We start from the raw sequence: 12571 nt of genomic DNA, 5'->3' as shown, positions 1-12571 counted from the left end.
GGCAGAGCACTGTACTAAGCATTTGGGAGAGTACTAGAGTTTGTTGATACATTCCCTGTCCACAACAAAACTACAGCCCAGAGAGGGTGACAAATAATGTGAGCTGGTTGTGGGCAGGGATCGTCACTCTTTATTGCTGTATTGAATTTTCCCAACCACTCAGCGTAGTACTTTGCTCACGGTGAGCGCTTAATAAATATGACTGAATGAATGACTAAAATAAATTAGGGATATGTACCTAATCTCGGCTCTGCTACTTATCTGCTGTGTGACCTTGGGCAAGTCACTTCACTTTTCTGTGCCTCAATTCCCTCATCTGTAAAATGGGGATTACAATAATAATCATGGTATTTGTTAAGCGCTTACTATGTGCCAAGCACTTCTAAGCGCTGGGGTAGAAATGAGGTAATCAGGTTGTCCCACGTGGGGTTCACAGTCTTAATCCCCATTTTACAGATGAGGGAACTGAGGCCCAGAGAAGTGAAGTGACTCGCCCAAAGTCACACAGCTGACAAGTGGCAGAGCCGGGATTAGAACCCACGACCTCTGACTCCCAAGCCCGGGCTCTTTCCACTGAGCCACGCTGGAGCTCCATGTGGGTCACCCTGATTACCTTGTATCTACCTCAGCACTTAGAACAGAGCTTGGCACATAGAAAGAGCTTAACATGCCATCATTATTAATATTATTGCATTGTACTCTCCCAACCACTTAGAACGGTGCTCTCTGCTCACAGTGAGCGCTCAGTAAATACAACTGATTGATTGACACAAGCTGTCTGGCAGCCTATAATTTTCCTGAAGTCCTTCTGACTCCCAGGCCCGGGCTCTATCCACTGAACCACGCTGCTGCAGGGGATGTTTCTACCCACTCTGTTGTAGCGTACGCTCCCAAGCACTTAGTACGGTGCTCTGTGCATAGGAAGCGTTCAATAATTTTCCTGAAGTTGCAAGCCCTCTAGACTGTAAGATCCTCGCAGGCGGGAAATACATATCAAATCTGCTATATATTATATTTTCTCAAGCCCTCAATACTGTGTTCTGTGCACAGTAAGCGCTCAATAAGTACCACTTACTGATTGGCGCGAATGCCCTCCCTTGTCACATCTGCCAAACTAGCTCGCTTCCCCCCTTCAAAGCCCAACTGAAAGCTCACCTCCTCCAGGAGGCCTTCCCAGACTGACCCCCCCCTTTTTCCTCTGCTCCTTCTCCCCTCCCCATCGCCCCGACTCCTCCCTCTGCTCTACCCCCCAACGCCCCACAGCACTTGTGTATATATGTACATATTCATTATTCTATTTATTTTATTAATGTAATGATGTGCATATATGTATAATTTTATTTATTTACGTTGATGCTACTGATGCCTGTCTACTTGTTTCGATTCGTTGTCTATCTCCCCCTTTCTAGACTGTGAGCCTATTGTTGGGTAGGGATTGTCCTCTATCTATTGTCCTCAAATTGTATTTTCCAAGTGCTTAGTACAGTGCTCTGCACACAGTCAGCACTCAATAAATATGATTGAATGAATGAATGAATGAATGAATAAGAAGGAATTGCCCAGCCAGCAAGGACTTGGGTAGGACAATAAGCACTGTGTTTCACTCCCTCCCTGCCTCCACGTCTTGTTCCCGACCTCTCCGCCTGGCAAAGAAAGGGGCAGGGCGGGGGGGGGGGGGGGGGACCAGAGCACTAAGAAAATCCACCTGCTCAACACTGTGAGTTCAGGGGAAGATTTCACAAATAGGGGTCCACTGGTTCAGAGTTTTCAACAAATTGAATTTGCACAGCCTAGTAGAATGAGCGGGGGCGTGGGAGTCGGGTGGTCATGGGTTCTGATTCCGGCCCCGCCACTTGCGTGGCTCAGTGGAAAAAGCACAGGTTTAGGAGTCGGAGGTCACGGGTTCTAATCCCGGCTCCGCCATCTGTCAGCTGTGTGACTTTGAGCGAGTCACTTAACTTCTCGGCGCCTCGGTTACCTCATCTGTAAAATGGGGATGAAGACCGGGAGCCTCACGTGGGACAACCTGATGACCCTGTATCTACCGCGGCCCTTAGGACAGTTCTCGGCACATAGTAAGCGCTCAACAAATATCAACATTATTATTATTGTCATTATTATTACCGCGTGACCTTGGACAAGTCACTTCACTTCTCCGGGCCTCAGTTACCTCATCTACCTGATGCGGGACAGGAACCGTGGCGGGACAGGAACCGTGTCCAACACGATTTGCTTGCATTCTCCCCGGCGCTTAATACGCATGCGCTTAACAGATACCACAATTATTGATTTATTGTCCACTTCTAGTGTGCAGAGCACTTGGGAGAGGACCACAAAACAGAGTCGGTAGAGAGGTGCCCTGCCCATATTGAGCTTTCAGCCCGACGGGTTGCTTGGGGGTCTCGGTCTATTTCGGCGCACTCTCCCACGTCGCTGCTGTTTCGTTACAGAATTTCGGAATGTCTTTGGGGCACCGGAATTTTTCCGACGTGCTCCTCTCCCGGCCCCTCCGCAATTAGGTCGTGAGCCAACGGAGGGCAGGGTTCAAAGCCAGGCCCGTTACCCATTTATTTTCTCCCAGAGAACATGCTCTGCTCTTCACTTCACCGCCCGCTGTGCCGCTGCTGAGGTGTTCTTTGGCGCGGGGGTCAGAGCTACCCAACTGGGACGGTTGACAGACTCTGCGATAAATTCCCCGAGACACCGACTCAACGCTGAGCTAAGCGCCGGGGTAGAGACTGGATCAGCGAAACAGGCACGGTCCTTGTCCCTCGCTGGACTCACGGACTAAGAGGGTGGAAGAGAGATGAGGCCTTTCGAATAAGCCTCATTTGTCGGTGATGACCTTGTGTGGGACCTTGAGCAAGTCACTTCGTTCAACAGTATTTATTGAGCGCTCACTGTGGGCAGAGCACTGTACTAAGCAGTTGGAAAGTACAACGCAACAATAAACAGACACATTACCTGCCCACAGTGAGCTGGTTGCCTATCCACTCAGTGGATGCCCATCCAACTCACATCAAACGAAACCTCCTCACTACTGGCTTCAAAGCCGTCCATCCATTTTCCCCTTCCTATCTCACCTCCCTTCTCTCCTTCTCCAACGCAGCCCGCACGCTCCGCTCCTCTGCTGCCGCTAACCTCCTCCCTGGGCCTCCGGCTTGCCCGTCTCGCCTCCGACCCCTGGCCCACCTCCCACCTCTAGCCTGGAACACCCTCCCTCCTCAAATCCCACAGACAGTTATTCTCCACCCTGCACCCCTTCAAAGCCTTACTGAAGGCCCAGCTCCTCCAAGAAGCCTTCCCAGACTAAACCTCACTTTTCCTCATCTCCCACTCCCTTCTGCGTCTCCCTAACTAGCTCGCTTTACTCTTCCCCGCACCCAGCCCCACATCACTCATGTACATATCTTTCATTTTATTTATTTGCATTGATGTCTGTCTCCCCGGCTCTGGACTGGAAGCTCATTTTGGCCAGGGAATGTCACTGTTGAATAATAATAATGTTGGTATTTGTTAAGCGCTTACTATGTGCCAAGCACTGTTCTAAGCACTGGGGTAGAGACAAGGTAATAATAATGTTGGCATTTGTTAAGCGCTTACTATGTGCAGAGCACCGTTCTAAGCGCTGGGGTAGATACAGGGTGATGGGGTTGTCTCACGTGGTGCTCACAGTCTTAACCCCCATTTTCCAGATGAGGTAACTGAGGCCCAGAGAAGTGAAGTGACTTGCCCAAAGTCACACAGCTGAAAATTGGTAGAGCTGGGATTAGAACCCGTGACCTCCGACTCCCAAGCCTGGGCTTTTTCCACTGAGCCACGCTGCTCCTGTTTAGTCTTGTACTTTCCCAAGAGCTCAGTACAGTGCTCTGCACATATTAAGTGCTCAATCAACATGATTGAATGAATGAATGACTGTAAGTCCCATGTGGGACAGGGACCGTGTCCAACCTGATTAACTTGTATCTACCTCAGTGCTTAGAACAGTGCTTGGCACATAGTAAGCGCTTAACAGATGCCACTAAAAAAGAGAGAATGAACTAGAGCCCATCTAGGAAGCTGTGGATTCAGTAAAAATATTAATCTTGGAAAGCAGCACGGCGTAGTGGATACGGCATGGCCCTGGGAGTCAGGAGGACCTGGATTCAAATCCCAGCTCCGCCACTTGTCTGCTGTGTGACCTGGGGCAAATGGCCTCATTTTTCTGTCCGCCAGTTCCCTCATCTGTAAAATGCGGATGAAGACTGTGAGCCCCATGTGGGAGAGGGACTGTGTCCAACCCAATTTGCCTGTATCCGCCCCAGTTCTTAGTACAGCGCCTGGCAGATAGTGAGAGCTCAACACATACCACAGTTATTATTATTATTATTGTTATTAAATATGGCCTGCACAGGGGCGGGGGGATGGACAGAATGACCTGACTCAGGGGACCTCCCAGCCGCACAAACGAACACATCCACGTATTAACGTATCTTATGTCTGATCCATCTTGGAACCATTTCTGCAGAAAGGAAATGGGAAAGATTCAGACTCTGTAGGATTCAAATCATTTTGCAAGAATAAATACATCCCATTACAATATTTAGAAGTAAACACTTTGAGAGTTACTGTAAATAAAATTAAACTCAACTCCTTTGAGTAACCCAAGCCCTGATTCCTGTATTTCTGAGAGCCTGAGAATCTGTGTCATGACACAGGGAACAGACAAGGAGAAGATAAACAAGGCCTGGAGGGGAATCGTTTAAGTGAATCCATCTGTCTGGGGGCTTTTTGTGTCTTTTCGCTGCGAGGGCTCTCACAGCCCAAGCTTAATTGAACAAGAAAGGAACCCCAAGTCCTGAGAAATAAAAGTTCCTGCCGTATTTCCACATAAAAATGCTTTTAGTTCTCACCGAGGCCGTGCCAGAAAGGAGAGGTGTCTGAAGATGAAAACCTCGGAGAGCCCAAGACCGGGGGAATGAGAGGAGGAAGAGTCCTCGTGGGAATTGACACTGTTGTCGCGGGGGGAAAGGGGTCTGGCTGGTAGGACTGTGGGTGTGATGGGACCTGATGTGTGGACCGACCCAGAGAACCGGGGGGGGCGGGGGCGGATTAGGGGGCCCTTCTGACTAGAGAGATGACTAATGAAAAGGAGAAATGAAGAAAACAAAGACGTGGATGGGACTAGAGACTGTAAACTCCTTTATGGTGTTTATTTAATAATAATAATAATAATAATGGTATTTGTTATGCATCTACTATGTGCCGAGCACCGTTCTAAGCGCTGGGGTAGAGACAAGGTAATCAGGTTGCCCCACGTGGGGCTCACAGTCTTAATCCCCACTTCACAGATGAGGGAACTGAGGCACAGAGAAGTTAAGTGACTTGCCCAAAGTCACACAGCAGACTAGTGGCGGAGCCGGAATTAGAACACAAGTCCTTTGACTCCCAAGCCCGGGCTCTTTCCACTAAGCCAGGTCTGCTTTAAGAGGTGTTTACTATGTGGCCAGCACTGTTCTAAGCGCTGGGGTAGAAACAAGTTAATCAGGTTGGACACGGTCCCTGTCCCACATGGGGCTCACACTCTGAGTCCCCATTTTCCAGATGAGGGAACTGAGGCCCAGAGAAGTGAAGTGACTTCTCCAAGGCCAAACGGCAGACATTTGGCAGAGCTGAAATCGGAAGCCGGGTCCCTCTGACTCCCAGGCCCGTGCTCTAGCCAATAAGCCATGCTGCTTCAGGGAACGTTTCTACCGACTCTGCATTATCCTCTCCCAAGCCCTTAATATGATGCTCCACACAGAGTAAGCGCTCAATAAATATCATCGATTGATTGAAAGGGAAGAAGGGGAGCAAGCCCATGGAAACAGAATAAAAAATAAAAAATAAATTGTGGTATTTGTTAAGCGCTTACTATGTGCAAAGCACCGTTCTAAGCGCTGGAGGATACAAGGTGATCAGGTTGTCCCACGTGGGGCTCCCAGTTTTAATTCCCAATTGGCAGATGGGATAACTGAGGCACAGAGAAGTTAAGTGACTTGCCCAAGGTCACCCAGCTGACTAGCAGCGGAGCGGGGATTAGAACCCGTGACCTCTGATTCCCAAGCCCGCTCTCTTTCCACGGAGCCACGCTGCTTCTCACTCATTACACCTCAGATTCTGGTTCCCGCTCTGCATCTATAGCTGTGAGCCCATCATTGGGCAGGGATCGTCTCTATCTGTTGCCGAATTGTACATTCCAAGCGCTTAGTACAGTGCTCTGCACATAATAAGCGCTCAATTAAAACTACTGAATGAATGAATGAATGCTCTGGGCCCGGGAGTCGGAGGACCTGGATACTTTTTTTAATGGTATTTGTTGAGTGCTCAGAGAAGCAGCTTGGCTCAGTGGAAAGAGCACGGGCTTGGGAGTCAGAGGTCATGGGTTCGAATCCCAGCTCTGCCACTTGTCAGCTGTGTGACTGTGGGCAAGTCACTTCACTTCTCTGGGCCTCAGTGACCTCATCTGTCAAATGGGGATTAAGACTGTGAGCCTCACGTGGGACAACCTCATCACCCTGTATCTACCCTAGCGCTTAGAACGGTGCTCTGCGACATAGTAAGCGCTTAACAACTACCAACATTATTAATACTATGTGCCAGGCACTGCTCTAAGCACTGGGGTGGATACAAGCTAATTGGGTTGGACAAGGCCCCTGTCCCACACGCTTGGTGTATAGTAAGCGCTGATCATTTTTATGATCCTAGTTGGCGGCCGTCCCGAATTCTCACGGTCTTAAACCTGAAGTCAGCACGCACTCGTAAATACAGGAATGTAAGAGAGAGACATCCATTCAATCAATCAATCCATCCATTGCATTTACTGAGCGCTTACTGAGTGCGGAGCACTGTACTTAGCACTTGGGAGAGCACAATACAACAGAGTTTAAAGATCAGCATGGCGTGGTGCAGAGTGCCCGGGCCTGGAAGTCGGAAGGTCGCAGGTTCTAATGCCAGCTCCATCACTTGTCTGCCGTGTGACTTTGGGCAGATGACTTCAGTTCTCTGGGCCTCAGTTACCTCATCTGTAAAATGGGGGATCGAAACTGTGAGCCCCCCATGCTGTGTCCAACCTGATTTGCTCGTATCCATCTCAGCGCTTAGCACGGTGCCCGGCACATAAAAAGCGCTTAACAAATACCATCGTTATTATTATCATTATGATACATTTCTTGCCCAAAACGAGAAGCACATGGTGTGGTGGAAGAGCACAGGCCTGGGAGTCAGAGGAAGTGGGTTCTATTTCCAGCTTGGCCATATACTTGCTGTGTGACCTTGGGCAAGTCACTAAATTTCCCTGTGCCTCAGTTCTCCTGTTCTCCTTCCTACTTAGACTGTGAGCCTTATGCAGGACAGGGACTGTGTTCAATCTAATTCACTCGTATCTACCCCAGCGCTTAAAACAGCATTTGACATATAGTGAGCGCTTAACAGATGTCATTAAAAAATAATAAATCTAAAAGTGTTTCACTCAAGGACTCTCTTAGGTCTCTTCATTCGTTCCCCTGCTCCCGATCCTCTTCTTCCATACCTTCTCCCATCTCCTCCTGTTCCCTGGGTCCCGCCGCTCCCCCCTCCCCCCGCCAATTATATTTGGGTTTTGGGGAAGATGTAGGAGTCATGAGCTACAAGTGGGGAACTCTTCCTTTATCTTGTACTTTCCAAGCGCTTAGGACAGTGCTCTGCACACAGTAAGCGCTCAATAAATCCGACTGAATGGATAATCCCCATTTTAGAGATGAAGGAATTGAGGCACAGAGAAGTAAATGGACTCATCCAAGACGGCACAGCAGATAAGTAGTGGAGCCGGGATTAGAACCCTGATCCTTCTGACACCCAGGCCCATGCTCTAGCCAAGCCTTCTTCTTAACTAAGGCCCTGTTCTCCACGTCTGGCCCATTACGCCCATTTTCCTTCTCGGGCTCTCTCCCTACTTCAGTGAGTCAATTTTATTTCCCGAGAGCTTGGTGTGTGCAGAGCACTGTACTAAGTGCTTGGGAGAGTACAATATGGCAGAGTTGGTAGACATATTCCTTGCCCCTCCGTTTCCTCCTGAAAGAAAAGCTGCATGGCCTACTTGGAAGAGAACAGGCTTTGGAATCAGAGGACTTCAGTTCTAATCCCAGCTCTGCCATTTGCCTGCTGGGTGACCTTAAGCAAGTCACTTAGCATCTCTGAGCTTCACCTGTAAAACGGGGATTCAAGTGCGTGTGGTCCTTCCCACTGAGACCGCGAGCGCAGGAGAGGACAGGGACTGTGTCCAACCTGATTCTCTTGGCTTCATTCATTCTTTCAATCTTAAATATCCCTTGATTCTATTTATTGCCATCGTTCTCGTCCGTCCGTCTCCCCCGATTAGACCGTAAGTCCGTCAGTGGGCAGGGACTGTCTCTATCTGTTACCGATTTGTACATTCCAAGCGCTTAGTACCGTGCTCTGCACATAGTAAGCGCTCAATGAACACTATTGAATGAATAAATATATTGAGCGCTTACTATCTGCAAAGCACTGTATGAAGCTTGACTCTATTGACTCTGAGTCAAGCTTCCCCTTGACTCTATTTATCGCCATCGTTCTCGTCTGTCCATCTCCCCCCGATTAGACCGTAAGCCCGTCAAACGGCAGGGACCGTCTCTATCTGTTGCCGACTTGTTCATCCCAAGCGCTTAGTACAGTGCTCTGCACATAGTAAGCGCTCAATAAATACTATTGAATGAATGTACATTACAACAGTAAAGAGTGACATTCCCTGCCCACAACGAGTTTACACTCTCTAAAAAACATGTGGTACCGTGTTCGGCAGATAGTAAACCACAGAGTCACAAAATCCCACGTTCTCCCCTTAACCTTTCCCGATTCATCTCCGATTGTCCGGAGCCCCTTCTTCCTTCAGCCAACACTAATAATAATAATATTAATATTGGTATTTAAGTGCTTACTATGTGCCGAGTACTATTCTAAGCGCTGGGGTAGATACGAGGTAATCAGGTTGTCCCACGAGAGGCTTCCACATTTTACAGATGAGGTAACTGAGGCACAGAGAAGTTAAGTGACCTGCCCAAAGTCACACAGTTGACAGGCGGCGGAGGGGGGATTAGAACCCGTGATCTCTGACCTCTAAGCCTGTGCTCTTTCCACTGAGCCACGCCGCTTCCCTTTGAACCCATTTACATCCTCCTCAGCCCTCATCTATAACTAAAGGCCCTCAGGAAGGTTCATTTTGACCTCTCTGGTTGCAGCTACTTAATAATAATCATGATCATAATAAAAATAACAATAATAATAACAGTCATAATAATAACTGCGGTATTTGTTAAGTGCTTACTATGTGCCAGGCACTGTACTAAACACTGGGGTAGATATAAGGTAATCAGGTTGGACACAGTCCCTTTCCCACATGTGGCTCACAGTCTTCATCCCCATTTTACAGATGAGGTAACTGAGGCACAGAGAAGTGAAGTGACTGGCCCGAGGTTATACAGCAGACAAGTGGCGGAGCTGGAATTAGAACCCAGGGTCCTTCTGACTCCCAGGCCCGGGCTCTATCCACTAGGCCACACTGCTTCCCTTCTATCCCTGTGTCCCTTTAGAGTAGAAGCTTCTTTGTTGCAAGGAGATGCATCACTTGTTTATTCTGTCCTTTGCTGATACACAAAAATAATAATAATGATAACAATAATAATATGTTTGAAGCATTTACTAAGGGAAGCAGCGTGGCTCGGTGGAAAGAGCCCGGGCTTCAGAGTCAGAGGTCATGGGTTCGACTCCAGGCTCTGCCACTTGTCAGTTGTGTGACTGTGGGCGAGTCACTTCACTTCTCTGTGCCTCAGTTACCTCATCTGTCAAATGGGGATTAACTGTGAGCCTCACGTGGGACAACCTGATTACCCTGTACCTACCCCAGCGCTTAGAACAGTGCTCTGCACATAAGTAAGCGCTTAACAAATACCAACATTATTATGATTATTATTTACTACATGGCAAATGTCGCGATAAGCCCTGGGGTAGATACATTGTGTGCAGATCGGACACAGTCCTTGTCCCACATGGGGCTCACAGTCTAGGAAGGAGAGAGAACAGGCATTGAATCCCCATTTTACAGAAGAGGAAATGGAGGCCCAGAGAAGCAAAGGGACTTGCCCAAGGTTGCACAGGGGGGAAGTGACAGATCCTGGAGCAGAACCCAGGTCCTTGGATGACTTTGGCAAGTTTTCCACAAAAAGCAAAGAGGGAATTTCAAGATGGCCAGTTACAATTGGACTTCCCCTGAACATGTAGAGTTGGGGGACATTTTCAGGCAGTTTTCCAAAACCTCCAGCGGAGGAGTGCTCTACAGTGCTCTGTACACAGTAGGTGCTCAATAAATGCCATTGATTGATTAATTGGAGCTGCACTGTATTCTCCCAAGGGTTTAGGATAATGTCCTGCACACAGCGAGCTCTTTATGAAAACCACTGGCTGATTGATTCCCTCTAGGCAGTAAGCTTGTTGTGGGCAGGGAGTGTGTCTACCGACTCTAATATATTGTACCCTCCTAAGCGCTTATTACAGTGCTCTGCACACAATGAGTGCTCAATAAATATAACTGAATGATTGGTTGCTAGAGAGCAAGCATGCCATTAGTACTCTCTGCTCTACCCAATCCTCGATCCAACTCTTTGCCTCTAAGTCCTAGATTCTCGGTTCCTGCTGAGATACTCCCTTGGGCTCGAATTTTCTCCTACCTCAATAGCAAGACAAATACTTTATTGCACAGCACTTTCATCTTTCCAAAGTACTCGCTCCCTAATTATTTCATTCGATCTTCAGAACATCCTTGTGAGGTAGGGAGAGTCAGAAAACAATTATCCCCAACTGACATGAGGAAATTGCGACCCAGAGAGGCTAAGCGACTCATCCAAGGTCACGGTGGAGCCCAGAGTCCAGAGGAAGGACTAGAACCCGGGTCTCGTGGCTCCTCTAGACCGTAGGCAGGAAAAGTGTCTACCTACTCGCTTGTAGTATACTGTCTCAAGTGCTTAGTACACTGTTCTGCATCCAGTAAGGGCTCAATTCATTCATTCATTCATTCGGTAGTATTGACTGAGCATTTACTAAGTACTAAGCACTTGGAAGAGCACAGTATACCAATTAACAGACACATTCCCCGCCCACGACGAGCTTACAGTCTAGAGGGGGAGATGGGCGTTAATAGAAATAAATACATGACGGATATGGAAATAAATGCTGTGGGGCTGGGAGGGGGGCTGAATAAACGGAGCAAGTCAAGGCGACAGAGAAGGGAGTGGAAGAAGAAAAAAGGAAGGCAACTTAGGGAAGCCCCCATTTTCGGTATCTGTTAAGTGCTTACTATATGCCAGGCACTATACTAAGCTCTGAGGTAGATACAAGATAACCAGGTTGGACACAGTTCCTGTCCCACATAAGGCTCACAGTTTTCATCCCCGTTTTCTGAAGATGAAGTAACTGAGGCACAGACAAGTGAAGTGACTTCCCCAAGGTCACACAGGAGACGGGTGGTGGAGCTGGGATTAGAAGCCAGGTCCTCTGACTCCCAGGCCCTCGCTCTTTCCACTAGGCCCTGCTGTTTCTCAGAACACTGTACGGTGAATGAATGAATAAATGAATGAATCGTGCGTGTCCTGCCCAGAGTAGGCCGTCCGATCACCCCCTGCGGACTCCTCGAGGTCGATGGGTCGGCGAGACACTCACCCGCTCGGACCTGCCGCTTGGCGTTCAGGTGGTTTGTGGCGGACACGGCGTAGGACGAAGAGAACGACCGGCTTTTGGTGAGGGTCATCAGGACGGAGCTGTTCCATGCCTCGGGATTAGTAGTGCTGAAAAACACAACGGAAACAAGCATCTTGGAACGGCGGCCCGGCGATTCTTTCCAAAAATGGTGGATTTATTTTTATGACGTGTTTATTTTTATGGTACTTGTTTGGCACTCATTGTGTGCCAGGCACGGTACTTGATTCTATTTATTGCTATTGTTTTTGTCTGTCCGTCTCCCCCGATTAGACCGTGAGCTCTGTCTGTTACCGATCTGTCCATTCCAAGCGCTTAGTACAGTGCTCTGCACATAGTAAATGCTCAATAAATACTTTTGAATGAAGTACTGAGGTAGATACGAGTTAAGGTTAATCAGGTTGGACCCAATCCCTGTCCCACACGGGTCTCACAGTCCTAATCCCCATTTTACAGAGGAGGGAACTGAGGCAACGAGAAGTGAAGTGACTAGCCCGAGGTCACACAGCAGACAAGTGGTGGATCCAGGATTTAAAAAAAAAAAAATCTATGGTATTGGTTAAGCGTTTACGACATGCCACGCACTGGACTAAGCACTGGGGTGGATACATGCAGATCGGGTTGGACACGGTCCCTGTCCCAGATGGGGCTCACGGTCTCGATCCCCGTTTTACGGATGAGGTAACCGAGGCCCAGAGAACTGAAGTGACTAGTCCAAGGTCACACAGCCGACAAGCGGCGGAGCCGGCATTCGAACGCAGGTCCTCTGACTCCCAGGCCCGGGCTCTGTCCACGAAGCCACACT

At 48.6% G+C, this 12571-nt stretch overlaps 1 protein-coding gene across 3 annotated transcripts in view; it reads right to left on the bottom strand.

Moving 5' to 3' along the window:
* PDE3A (phosphodiesterase 3A) overlaps nt 1-12571 on the bottom strand; it is a 298794-nt gene that overhangs the window by 65806 nt on the left and 220417 nt on the right. For all 3 annotated transcript variants that reach the window (XM_029052392.1, XM_029052378.2, XM_029052387.2), the window contains exon 5: nt 11731-11855. In XM_029052392.1, the coding sequence (XP_028908225.1) occupies nt 11731-11855 (125 nt within the window). The remainder of the gene's footprint in view (nt 1-11730; nt 11856-12571) is intronic.

The sequence above is a fragment of the Ornithorhynchus anatinus genome, chromosome 2, assembly GCF_004115215.2.
Source record: "Ornithorhynchus anatinus isolate Pmale09 chromosome 2, mOrnAna1.pri.v4, whole genome shotgun sequence".
Lineage (NCBI taxonomy): Eukaryota > Metazoa > Chordata > Mammalia > Monotremata > Ornithorhynchidae > Ornithorhynchus > Ornithorhynchus anatinus.
Note: the sequence above shows the minus strand (reverse complement) of the source record. Positions and strands in the feature narration are given on the sequence as shown.